This window comes from Aotus nancymaae, unplaced genomic scaffold (assembly GCF_030222135.1).
Source record: "Aotus nancymaae isolate 86718 unplaced genomic scaffold, 86718_ANA_hifiasm-v0.15.2.pri h1tg000155l, whole genome shotgun sequence".
Taxonomy (NCBI): Eukaryota; Metazoa; Chordata; class Mammalia; order Primates; family Aotidae; genus Aotus; species Aotus nancymaae.
In genome coordinates this window covers 3,192,269-3,205,150 of record NW_026988570.1, presented here as the reverse complement: position 1 = coordinate 3,205,150, position 12,882 = coordinate 3,192,269, and the positions used below count along the sequence as shown (strand labels likewise).

General features: G+C 47.0%; 1 protein-coding gene across 1 annotated transcript; it reads left to right on the top strand.

Moving 5' to 3' along the window:
• Positions 1–10,476: 10,476 nt before the first annotated feature.
• LOC105705722 (actin-related protein 2/3 complex subunit 1B-like) lies at positions 10,477–11,923 on the top strand. The gene is given in 1 exon segment (XM_064371639.1): positions 10,477–11,923. A coding segment is annotated over 1 exon segment (1,119 nt). The 5' UTR covers positions 10,477–10,522; the 3' UTR covers positions 11,642–11,923.
• Positions 11,924–12,882: the final 959 nt, after the last annotated feature.

Below are 12,882 nucleotides of genomic sequence, written 5' to 3'. Positions count from 1 at the left end.
ACGCTAGTCCCATGGCCAAAGTTAAAGGAAGGGGGAAAGTGGGAATTATGTTCTACCTTTTGTGGGAAAAACTGTAAAGTCATGGAGAAAAGATCTAAATACAGAGAGGGCTGGAGAACTGGACCGATAATGGCACCTTCCACATCCGGCTAATGAAAAATATGGTGGCTTGCTGGGGAGGTGGCGCTGCAGCATGAGATACACTCAGCTGAGCATCCCCACCATCACCACCATGAAGCCCAGGGAGGGAAGACTCTCAGGGGAACCTTTGGCAGAATCTGGTTGTCACAGACTGAATGTTTGTGTCCCCCCACAGTTTGTATGTTGAAATCCTAAAGCCCAACATGATGGTATGAAGCAGTGTGGTTTTGGGAGGTGGTTAGGTCAGGAGAGTGGAGCCCTCACGAATGGGATTCGTGCCCTCATAAGAAGAGACCAGAGAGCTCCCTCGCCCCTTCCGCCAAGTGAGGACAAATCCTGGAGGCGCCGCCTATGAACCAGGAAGTGAATCCTCACCAGACACTGAACCAGCCCGCATCTCCATCTTGGACTTCCCCGCCTCCAGAACTGTGAGAATAAATGCTCGTTGTTTAAGCCACAAATATAACCAGTCCATGGTATATTTGTTATCATAGCCTGGACTAACACACTAGTAGTAGAATATAAAGGTAAGAATTACAGTAGTACTTACAGTGCTCCTTAAGAGTGTGCCTTTGCATGATGATTGCCATGCCAGGCCTCACGCAGCAGCTGACAGGTTGAGACTCCTAACAGGGAGTCACCTATGCAGGGAGCAACGGTCACTTTGCCTGAGCCTTGACATAGAATCCAATCCTTAGAACTCTCACTAGGTAGCACAGATGATTTTCTGACTATTAATGGCAGTAAACCTTGCTCTTCCCTGTAAGAAAGAGGAACATCTAGCTTCACCCTGAGCATGGGATCCCCCTTGCAAGGATAATCACTGTCCTATTTTGATTTCACGGCTCACCCGGCAGCTGGAAGTGAGCACATGTGATTAGCTAAAAAGCTAACGGTAAGACATCTCCAGCTGGCCTTGGAAACCAGGTATAGGGTCAGGTAATTACAGTAACATTTCCTTAAACTCATGTTGCTGTGGTGGGGCAGGTTTCATCAAAACTGAACATGTTGGAAGTGTCTCTGAGGCCGCTTTCTGGGCAGATGATCTAAGTGGCCTATAGCAGGGGTCCTCAACCCCCAGGCCATGGACTGGTAGGGGACCTAAGCTCTGCCTCCTGTCAGGTCAGTAGCAATATTAGATTCTCACAGGTGCAGAAACCCCATTGTGAACTGCGCATGCGTGGGATCTAGGTTGTACGCTCCATCCTCCTCCCCCGTCTGTGGAAAATTTGTCTTCCATGAAACCGGTCCCTGGTGCTAAAAAGGTTGGAGACCACTGGTTATAACAGGCAGGCCAGAAGTGGGCCCTGGGCTTTCTAGGTCTACTCATCGTTGGGTTCCTGTAACAGTGGGAAGTGTCAGGGACAGGGAAGAGAGGGAAAACAGGGAACCCCTAGCATCACTGGTCCATTTCTGAGTGACTCATACTTGGGTAGGTTTCCCTGAAGATCCTCCTCCGAAAAGGTCTCGATGACTTTGATCAATCAGAAGGTGACTTGGGAAGCTGCGCCTGGAAGGCAGAGTTTATGTAAAAAACAAAAAAGTGATGGAGGTTAGTAGTGATATTGTGAAAACAGAAATAGGAACAGAGACCCATTGGTCTAGAAATGGCTAGAAAGAAAAAACCTATTAGTGTTAACTTTGCTGATTCACTCTGTTGGGCTATAGACTTCTCCATTCCACAAAATGCATTATTGGCGAAAGACAGATGTTGACTAATCTGTGTCACAAGCAACCTTAAAATACAGAAGCGCAGGAATGTAGACTCAGCCTTTCTGTGTTTGTGCAGTCATGGGCTACATACAACATTTCAGTCAACAACAGACTCCATAAGCAACGATGGTCTCCTAAGATTATAATGGAGCTGAAAAATTTCTGTCACCTAGTGGTGTCCAGCTGCTGGAACATGGTAGCACAAGACGTTACTCTTGTAATTATGGTGATGCTGCTGTAAACACAACTACTGCCCTGCCAGTTGTATAAAAGTCTAGCACGTACAATTATGTATGGTACATAATACTTGATAATGATACTAAATAACTATGTGACTGGTTCATGTATTTACTATACTATACTGTCATCATTATTTGAGGGTGTACTCCGTCTACTTAATCCAAGACAGTTATTTTTAAAATGGCCTCAGGCAGCTTCTTCAGGAGGATTCCAAGACAAGGCATTGCTATCATAGGAGATGACAGCTCCATGCATGTTATTGCCCCTCAAGACCTTCCAGTGGGACAAGATTGGAGGTGGAAGACAGTGATATTGATGACCCTGCCCCTGTGTAGGCCTAGGCTAATGTGTGGGTTTGTGTCTTAGTTTTTGACAAAAAAGTTTAAAACATTAAAAAAAATTAGAAATAGAAAAAAGCTGATAGACTAAGACTCAAAGAATATATTTGTGTAGCCGTACAATGTGTTTCTGTTTTTAGGTAAGTGTTTATAAAGGAGCCAAGATGTTAAATTAAAAAGTTTATAAAGTAAAAATTTATAGTAAGCTAAGGTTAATTTACTATTGAAGAACAAAGTATTTTAAAATAAATGTTTAATAAATTTTATATGCCAAGTGTACATATAATGTTTTAGGCCTTCATATTCACTCACCACTCACTCACTGACTCACCCAGAGCAACTTCCAGTCCTGCAAGTGCCATTCATAGTAAGTGCCCCATACAGGTGTGCAGTAGGTCATACATCTGCATTTGTGCGAGTGCACCCTACAATGTTTGCACAACGATGAAATCAGCTAATGACACATTTTTCAGAATACATCCCTGTTGCTAAGCAACACATGACTGTATTTAAATGTTCCTGAAGATACTGGTCCTCTTCCCTTTAATTGCAATTGTCTTCTTTCCTCTCAGTCAACTCTAGGTTGCCTAGACAAGAAAAGTTACCAGCCTCTAGAAACTTTTGTTTTCTAGACAACATGGCAAAGAAGATACCTGCCCTCAAGGAGCTTACAGTCTAGCTTATCAGGGAAGCTAGACTGTCTAGAAAAAACTCTAGGTTTTCTGACGTATTTGTCCACTTGCATTGCTAATAGGAACACCTGAGGCTTGGTAATTTATAATGAAAGAGGTTTAATTGGCTCACAGCTCTGCAGGCTGTACAAGCATGGCACTGCTTCTAGTCAGGGCCTCAGGAAGCCTTCAATCATGGCAGAAGGCAAAGGGGGTGCCTGTGCGTCACATGGCAAGAGCGGGAGCAAGAGAGAGAAGTGGAAATGCCACAAACTGTTAAACAACAGAGCTCAGGTGGACTCATAGACCAGGAAGTCACTTATTACCTCAAGGGTGACACCAAGCCATTCATAAGGGATTGGGCCCCATGACTCAAACACCTCCCAATAGGCCCTTCCTCCAACACTGGGGATCACATTTCAACTTAAAATCTGAAGGAGACAAATATCCAAACCATATAAGATGATAATCTATCTGGTAAAAATTAAGCCGTTTTCAGATTTATGAAAGACTTAACACAACCTAAGTTTGCCTCTATACTTGCCATACATCTGATGTGGGTTGATGGAGAGTGTTGACCCATGCAGTCACTCAGGGACCCTGCCACATCTGCCCTCAGGAAACTCTTCATGGGACAGGGAGCCTGGATTTCCCTGAACTTACACAAAGAGCTTATAGGACTCCTGTATTAAGTGGTTCTTGCATTGCTATAAATCCCTGAGATGGGGTAATTTATAAAGAAAAGAGGTTTAACTGGCTCACAGTTCTGCAGGCTGAACAGGAAGCATGATGCTGGCATCTTCTCTGCTTCCGGGGAGGCCTCAGGAAACATACAACCATGGTGGAAGGCAAAGAGGGTTCAGGAATGTCACATGATGAAAGCAGGAGCAAGAGAAAGAGAGTGCAGTGGGGTGCTACACACTTTAAAGTGAACACATATCATGAGAAAATACTGTAACTAAGACAGCACCATGCCACGAGGGCTCCATCCTCATGATCCAAACACCTCCCACCAGTCCCCACATCCAGCCCAGGGGATTACAGTTCAGTATGAACTTTGGGAGGGACAAATATCCAAACTATTTCAACTTTTTTGGGTCTGCTTAAGAATGAAAACCATTTCGGAAGTCAGCCTGATATCTGCTGTTGCTACAACCTTGGGATGACCTGTAAGCCCCCTGGCTGCCTCTAATCACCAGAGACTCCCCGTGTCCACTGAAACAATGGCAGGTATTGAAACACACTCTGAATGGGCAAATCAGCTGGGTCAGTTCTTCACAGGGGCTTGGCCCAGAGTCCAGCAGACAGGAGGCACTCAATAAATAGTAGTTGTTTTTATTTTATAAATGAGACATCTGAGGCTCAGAGGGTTGGGTAACTGACCTCAAGTTACCCATCTGTGAGTGGCAAAACTGGGAAAATCCCCGGCTCAGCTTGATCTGGAAAGTTGGCCTCATTTCACTGGGCACAGTGCCTCTGCGGAGACACGGGCTGCTTTGTGGAGCCCTTGAGTGCTAGATGAACCCACAAAATTACTTGTCAACTACAGGTAAGTGGGAACCATCCATAGCTGGGTGAGAGGTAACAACAAAAGTGACGACATAAGAAACCCCATCTGGCAGCACGGTGCAGGGTAGATTTCAGTGAACAGAAGCTAGAGGCAGGGAGACCCACTAAGATTCCATTTAAATAAGAAGCTGGACTCAGGTTGGGGTGTTAACCAGGGAAACACCAGATGACTTTGGAAGCACTTGCAAAGGAAGCAGGAGCAGAATGTGGTGACTGATCAGGGAATAAGGAAGAGACTGTAAGATGACATAGAGCTTCTGTGGGATCACAGGAAGATAATCCCAATATTGGCAAAGGGGACACTTGCTCCTAGGATCTGAGAATCAGGAAACTGGGGAGTGACCTCTCAGCTAAGCTACTAGTTAGTTGGGTCACCAGGACTTGAAGAAGTCTGGGCAGATCTTATTCATAAGTGTGACTCAATAAGAAAAAGGGCTGAGTTAATGGGACAATGAGGCAGGCCTGTGAGCAGAAAGGTGTGTGTGCGTGTGTATGTATGAGAAGGACTATGTGAGTAGAGGTGTGTGTGTCATGTAAGTGTGTAAGAGTGTGTTTATGGGTTAGTGTGTATGTGTTGGGTAGAGGTGTGTTTGTATATGTGTATGTGTATTTGTGTGTAGGGTAGGAGTGTGAGTGCGTGTGTTGGATAGGGGTGTGTATATGGATGTGTGTTTGTGTTGAGTAGAGGTGTGAGTGTGTGTGTTGGGTAGGGGTGTGTGTATGAATATGTGTGTGTGTTGGATAGGAGTGTTTGTGTGTGAGTATGTGTGTTGAGTAGGGGTGTGAGTGTATGGATGTGTGTGTGTTAATTAGGGCTCTGTGTAGATGTATGTGTGTCAGGCAGGGGTATGTGTGGATGTGTGTGTGTTAGGTAGGGCTCTGTGTGGATGTGCGTGTGTGTTGGGTAGGGGTGTGAGCAAATGTTTGTGTGTTGGTAGAGCTGTGCTTATGTGGATGTGTATTGGGTAGGGTTGTGTATGTATGAATGCGTGTTGGGTAGGGGTGTTAGGGTGTGGATGTTTGTGTGTTGGGTAGGGCTGTGCTTATTGTTTATGTGGATGTGTGTTGGGTAGGGGTATTGTTACCAGGGGCATACCTAGCTTGTAGGTTCTTGGCCTCCCTAACCCCAAAGAATGGGGAAAGGGCTCCCAGAGGTGTGGTGAATTTACTGTCCAAATAAAATTGTGGACCCAAAGAGTTTTGTGGAAGAGTGATTTATTAGACAGAGAGATAGAGAGAAGACAGCTTCTATGCTGTTGTGGGAGGGAAACTCAGAGAGGGAAATCTGTTCAGGTAGGACCAGCTGAAGTTTTAACATGTGAGTTATTCCCTCTCCATTCATGTTCTCGTCCAATGAGAGGAGTTCTTTTAAACTTCCTCTGGATTGATTGAACTTTGACTCTGATACTGGATTGGCTACTTGTTTTACAACCCTGAGTTATAGAACACCCTCCTCCCAGAGCTTTCAGTGGGAATTTGGGACAAAAGAGCCCTACCTGGCTTTTGCACGCACAGAAAGATCAGACAAAGAATTTTACCTGGCACGTGTGGAGGAGGTGCTCAAAGAGCTCCAGCCACCTGAGGTGGGGAGCTGGGAAATTCCTGCATTTGAAACCCCTCCCCTAGCGGGCCTGGGAAGAGAAGTTTTTTTTTAACACAGTCCCTCAGTATGTGTGTATGGATGTGTATGTGGTGGGTGGGGGTTTGAGCGTGTGTGTGTGTGTGTGTTGGGTAGGGTTGTGTTTATGTGGATGTGTGTTGAGTAGGGGTGTGTGTGTGGATGCATGTGTATTGGGTAAAGGTGTGAGTGTGTGGATGTTTGTGTGTTGGGTGGTGGTTTGAGTGTGTGTTTCTGTGTGTGTGGTGGGTAGGAGTGTGAGTGTTTGTGGCATATGAGTGTGTGTGCTGAGTTGTGTGTCTGAACAGAACACTTACAAGCAGCATGTGCATGATTACATCTGGAAGTGAATATTCGAATGAAACCTCCCTTTCCATTTTTTGGTAGCTGAACTTCCAAGAAAGGTATCCTGTAATTGAGCCCCTCAACTCTGAATATCCAACTTTCTAATTAGCAAGAAAAATAAAATCCTGGCATCTGCCTGGGGTCCTAGGGATTTACTTTGCAAGTAGACACACACTCCTTGCCCCAGTCAATTAAAGATTTGAGGTGGCAAGGATAACAGAGTTGGGTTTCTCTGCCTTGACTCTCTGGGATCCCCTTGAGCATGTAGGGTGGTGGGACAAGGTATGAAAACCAATTCAGGAGACCAGAAACTGGCAGTCACACTACAGATGGAGTCCTCAGGGCAGACAAGGGAAGCTTTAGAAGTCATTTTGAAAAGTTTGACAAATGCAAATTACATTAAGAGCTTAGCTATAAGGTAAGTTGGTCGGGGAGGGAGAATCTTTGTTTTTTCAAGTACAAGGAACTCTAAGCTCAGAGGAACAGATGTGTAACTAAGAGTTACACTTAACCCATTTAGCAGTCATTTCCTGAGCACTTCTAAAGCTATTTGCTTTTAGGTTAGAAAGATGCTGTGTTGATCTCAAGAAGAAAATCGGACTCAGGCTAGGTTCTAAGTTTATTCAGATAAGTAAGAGATCCAGGGGCATTGTAAAACATCACATTGGCATCACTAATTTCTTAAACAACTTTCTGTTTGTCTTATTGTTTTTGAGCAGCCTTTCCAGCTTTTAACATTTCTTATCCAGCTGTATTATATTTAAAAGTTTTTTTTAAATATATTCTGTCCTTTCTCAGAGTCTTAAAGAGATCTTTGTTCTTTCAAATGGAGTTTGGCAGAAAGATTTGTTTCCCTCTAGGCTGATTTCATTTATCTAAAGTTGGCTGAGAAAATCCTCCCTTTGCTGAAAGCACACCTTCAATAGGTTGACCCTGAGGCTGACCTTTCAGTTGCAAGGTTGCAGATTCGCCTTTGATCTCACTGCAAGCAGCAATTTTACCCAGCTTGGCAAAGCACAAGCCTGAGTGTCAGGAGGGCCAGAGCTCAGCCACAGTTTCTCTGCTAAGGATCCCTAGCAGACATGCCCTTGGGAGAGTCTCCTTAGTGCCAATCTTTCTGTGCTCTGTACGGCAGGCACTGGGCAAGGCGACAGCCCCAGGTTCATTGAGTTCAGGTATGAAACTTCCAGAGTGCCCAAGTGATATAGGAGTAAAGAAAAAGTACTTAGGCAGATAGTGAGGGTACAGGAGTCTTCAGTAAGGTCTTCCTTTTAATGAAAAGCAGCCCCTAAATCATTGTCTTTTCTAACACAGAGCAGCCCATAAAATTGAGCTGCAGACATAGATAAGCAAGCTAGAAGTTTGCATGGATGAAAGCTGGCAGTTGGGCCAATAGAAAAAGGCTACCTGTGAATAGGCACGATCAAAATGGTGGCTCCATCTTCTCTTCTCTTTTCCAGCCCTGTGTATAGTAAGGAGCAGACAAGATGGCACTGGCCAAGTGGAAATCCCACTTACATAATAAGATTAGGGCGGGGCAACCAGCCTTCCCCTCCTGCTATGTAAACATCACACCTCCTCAAACCAGTCTGTGGGCCCGATGTAAATCAGACACCACCTCCTCAAGCCTGTCTATAAAATCTGCTGCAGTCCACTGTGGGCCGCTTTTCCCTTTCAGACACCTGTTTTTTGCAAGAGAGAGCTGCTCTCCTCTCTCCTTTCTTCTGCCTATGAAACGTTCCCCTCCTTAACCCACCCACATGTGTTTGTATCCTTAATCTTCTTGGCATGAGACAACCCTCCCACCCCCCGGTATTTACCCCAGTGATGCTGCTTTACGAGCAGCATCTAGTGGAGTTCTTAGATCTTGTAATACCACCTTCTGACCCTGACACCTTTGGTTTTCTTAATGGAAAAGATCAGCTCCAGCAATGGGGGCCCTGGGAGGTGAGACCCAGTAGCCTGATGGTAATTTCTGTGTGGGGACATTAATGACTTTGTTGAAAGAGCTGAAAATTTCTGGAATTTTTCTGGGGTCCCTACTTTTCCTTAACTCCTGATTATGGATCTATCATTCCTGAGTTCATCTAGAGTTGTAAAACCAAAAGGATCTAGGAGCACATCCATCTGGTCATATCACTTATTGAAAACAAAAAAGCTGTGGTCATCCAGAGGCAAAGACACCGCCCCTTTTCTCTTTTCTGGTCCCTTGCTAGTCTCAGGGTCTGTGCCCAAACCTGGAGTTACCAGTGGTTTTCCACAATTCGACACTGTCGTCTCTTTGTGCTTCTGCCTCTTTGACCTATTGGGATAAGTAAGCCTCGAGTTGTTCTACCAGCTTCTTAGAGTGTTAACTGTCTTGTCCCAAAGCTATGTTGCTGGAGGATCAAGAGCTGCTCCCTTTAGAATTCCCAGACAGGGGCAGATATGAGTGCTGGCCATCTCCATTGCAGAAAGTAAGCTTTACAAGGGAGGGTCTGGGGTCAGGGTGCTCCCGCTATTGTGTCCTGAGTATCAAGCACATCACTTGGCACAAGGCGGTCTTTCAGTAAGTGCAGTCTTATTGAACAAATGAACAAATGAAGTCCAATCACTCCCATTAGCATTCCTTCTCGGGAATATTTCCCAATCTTCTCAGAATGTCTCCAAGTCCAGGGAAGAAGCATGGTAGCTTTGTTGCCACCAAGTAAACCTGTCTGGCCTTTCTGCCTATTGTGCTAACCTCTGTCTCCAGAGAGAATAGGGCACCAATTGGAAGCTCCAGAATTCAGTGCATTGGATCCACGCACGCTGAGTCCTGCCAAGGCTAATGCCTCAAGTCTTCCTTATTTCCCTTTGAGCAGATTCGTGTGTAGCCAATCCTTCCTCGTTCTTCTGCAGCTTTTGCACCCACGTGACCCTGGCCCCAGTGAAGTGGGTCCTCTGGAGCTGTCTTGTACTGACTGCCCTGCGTGTGAGCAGGATCGGGCCTCCAAAACACACAGTCTTGTTCTTGCAGCTTTGTCATTTTTTTTTAAAGGTTGGTGAACTTGGCTTTGCTTTTCAGTGTCATTCCCACGGAACTTCAGCTAACAGAAGCTTTTTAAAGCACACACTTCCTTTGGTGACATCAGCGGGTTGCCTAGGTCCATGAGGACAGCAGCCACAATTGGGAGGACATCTACCACCACCAGGAGGCATATTTTGCCACCACTAGGGGCCCAGCTCAAGCCCAATGGGCAATGGGAAAGAGGTGGGCAGAACCAGATGCTGGCCGGCTTAGCCATGTGGCCTTTTCCTTTTTCCACTTTCAGAAGGAGAAAAACCAAGGCCCACTATTTTTTGCCACATGCTCATGGGACAGAGCGGGGTGTTTCTTTGGGATGAAGTCTGAACAATGAAGCAGGGCATGGGGCCAGCCTCATCATCTGAGGAAGTCACCAGGCTCTTTGTTTTCTCCTCCCTGCAATTTAGCAGATAGATAAGTCTCTTGGCCCATGGCTCCCTCTTTACCCAGCAAGTCTCCCTCCCCAGAGATGAGGACCCCTGTAATTATCTGAGGTGAGGTCCCAGCACGGGCTCCTGGAAGCCTCCCTGCACACCTACAGTTCTGTCTTGAGGTCACTTTGTGGATTCAGGGCCCTGAGATATGTTCTGAGTGTCAAATACATATTGAATTTCAAAGACTTACTAATAATCTTAACAATGTGATTTTATATTGAATATATGTTGAAATAAAAATTTGTGGTATATGAAATTAAATAAAATATATTATTAAATCAATTTCAAAGATTTCTTTTTGCCCGCCCATGAGGAAGTGGCTGCGGCTGCCGCGCGGGGCCCAGAGCCGGTTCGGCGCGTCGACTGCCCAGAGTCCGCGGCCAGGGCGCGGGAGGAGCCAAGCCACCATGGCCTACCACAGCTTCCTGGTGGAGCCCATCAGCTGCCACGCCTGGAACAAGGACCGTACCCAGATCGCCATCTGCCCAAACAACCACGAGGTGCACATCTACAAGAAGAGTGGCGCCAAGTGGACCACGGTGCACGAGCTCAAGGAGCACAATGGGCAGGTGACAGGCATCGACTGGGCTCCTGAGAGTAACCGAATTGTGACCTGTGGCACAGACCGCAACGCCTACGTGTGGACACTGAAGGGCCGCACGTGGAAGCCCACGCTGGTCATCCTGCGGATCAACCGGGCCGCCCGCTGAGTGCACTGAGCCCCCAACGAGAACAAGTTCGCTGTGGGCAGCGGCTCCCGTGTCATCTCCATCTGTTATTTAGAGCAGGAGAATGACTGGTGGGTTTGCAAGCACATCAAGAAGCCCATCCGCTCCACCGTCCTGAGCCTGGACTGGCACTACAGCAATGTGCTGCTGGCTGCCGGCTCCTGCGACTTCAAGTGCCGGATCTTTTCAGCCTACATCAAGGAGGTGGAAGAGCGGCCGGCACCCACGCCATGGGGCTCTAAGATGCCCCTTGGGGAGCTGATGGTTGAGTCCAGCAGTAGCTGCGGCTGTGTACATGGCGTCTGCTTCTCAGCCAGCGGGAGCCGCGTGGCCTGGGTGAGCCATGACAGCACCGAGTGCCTGGCCGATGCCGAGAAGAAGATGGCCGTCACGACCCTGGCCTCTGAAACACAGCCGCTGCTGGCGCTGACCTTCATCACAGACAACAGCCTGGTGGCAGCGGGCCACAACTGCTTCCTGGTGCTGTTCACCTACGACGCCGCTGCGGGAACGCTGAGCTTCAGCGGGCGGCTGGATGTGCCCAAGCAGAGCTCACAGCGCGGCTTGACGGCCCGCGAGCGCTTCCAGAACCTTGACAAGAAGGCGAACTCCGAGGGCAGCATGGCCGCGGGCTCGGGCCTGGACTCGCTGCACAAGAATAGCATCAGCCAGATCTCGGTGCTCAGCGGGGGCACGGCCAAGTGCTCACAGTTCTGCACCACTGGCATGGACGGTGGCATGAGTATCTGGGATGTGAAGAGCTTGGAGTCAGCCTTGAAGGACCTCAAGATCAAATGACCTGTGCGGAATGTCTTCATCCCAGCTGCTGGGGAAGCGGGGCGAGGGGTCAGGGAGGCTACTGGTTGCTTTGCTGAACGTTTCTGGGGTACTGGCATGAGTTCCCACAGGGGCTGCTCCCTCAAAAAGGGAGAGGACAGATGGGGAGCTTTTCTATTCAAGGAATATGTGCCTTTTTCTTAAAGAAATGCTTTCATTTATTGGAAAAAAAAAATTCCCCCAAAGCACTATGCTGGTCATGAACTGCTTCAAAATGTGGAGGTAATAAAATGCAACTGTGTCAAAAAAAAAAAAAAAAAAAAGGATTTCTTTTTACTTTTTTTCTTTCTTTCTTTCTGAGACGGAGTTTTGCTCTGTCGCCCAGGCTGGAGTGTAGTGGCACCATCTCGGGTCACTGCAATCTCCACCTTCCAGGTTCAAGCGATTCTCATGCCTCCACCTCACAAGTAGCTGGGACTGCAGGTTCATGCCACTATGCCTGGCTAATTTTTAGTAGAGACAGGGTTTCACCATGTTGGCTAGGCTGCTCTAGAAGTCCTGACCTGGTGATCTGCCCACCTTGACCTCCAAAAGTGCTTGGATTACAGGCATGAGCCACCGTGCCCAGCCTCTTTTTTACTTTTATTATTATGAAATTTAGAATTACATCTTGGCTTGCATTATTTTCTGTTGAATCAGCACTGCTCTGGAAAGAAACCCAAGATCTCTTTCATAATTTTTCTTTTCTTTTCTTTTCTTTTTGTTTTTGAGACAGTTTCCCTCTGTTGCCCAGACTGGGTGCAGTGGGGTGATCTCGGCTCACTGCAACCTCTGCCTTCTAGGTTCATTTCAAGTGATTCTTGTTCCTCCGCTTCCCTAGTAGCTGAGACTGCAGGTGCACACCACCACACCTGCTAATTTTTGTATTTTTATGAGAGATGGTGTTTTGCTATGTTGGCCAGGCTGGTCTCAAACTCCTGACTTCAAGTGAGCCACCCCCCTCAGCCTCCCAAAGTGCTGGGATTATAGGCTTAAGCCACCACACCTGGCCCACAATTTTTCTTAATCCAGTACTCTAGAAAGGACCGTAAGGAGATTCTAGTATCTTCTTTTCTGGTCTCTCCACCCCGAACCGTCAGGCACTCTTGGGTCTTCAGGATCAGAGACCAAGCAAATGCTACCACAGTCAAAATATGCCTCCCATAGTGGCCCTATACAAACGGACTCCTGAAACGGCCTGGAGAGGCTCTGCATCAGGGACC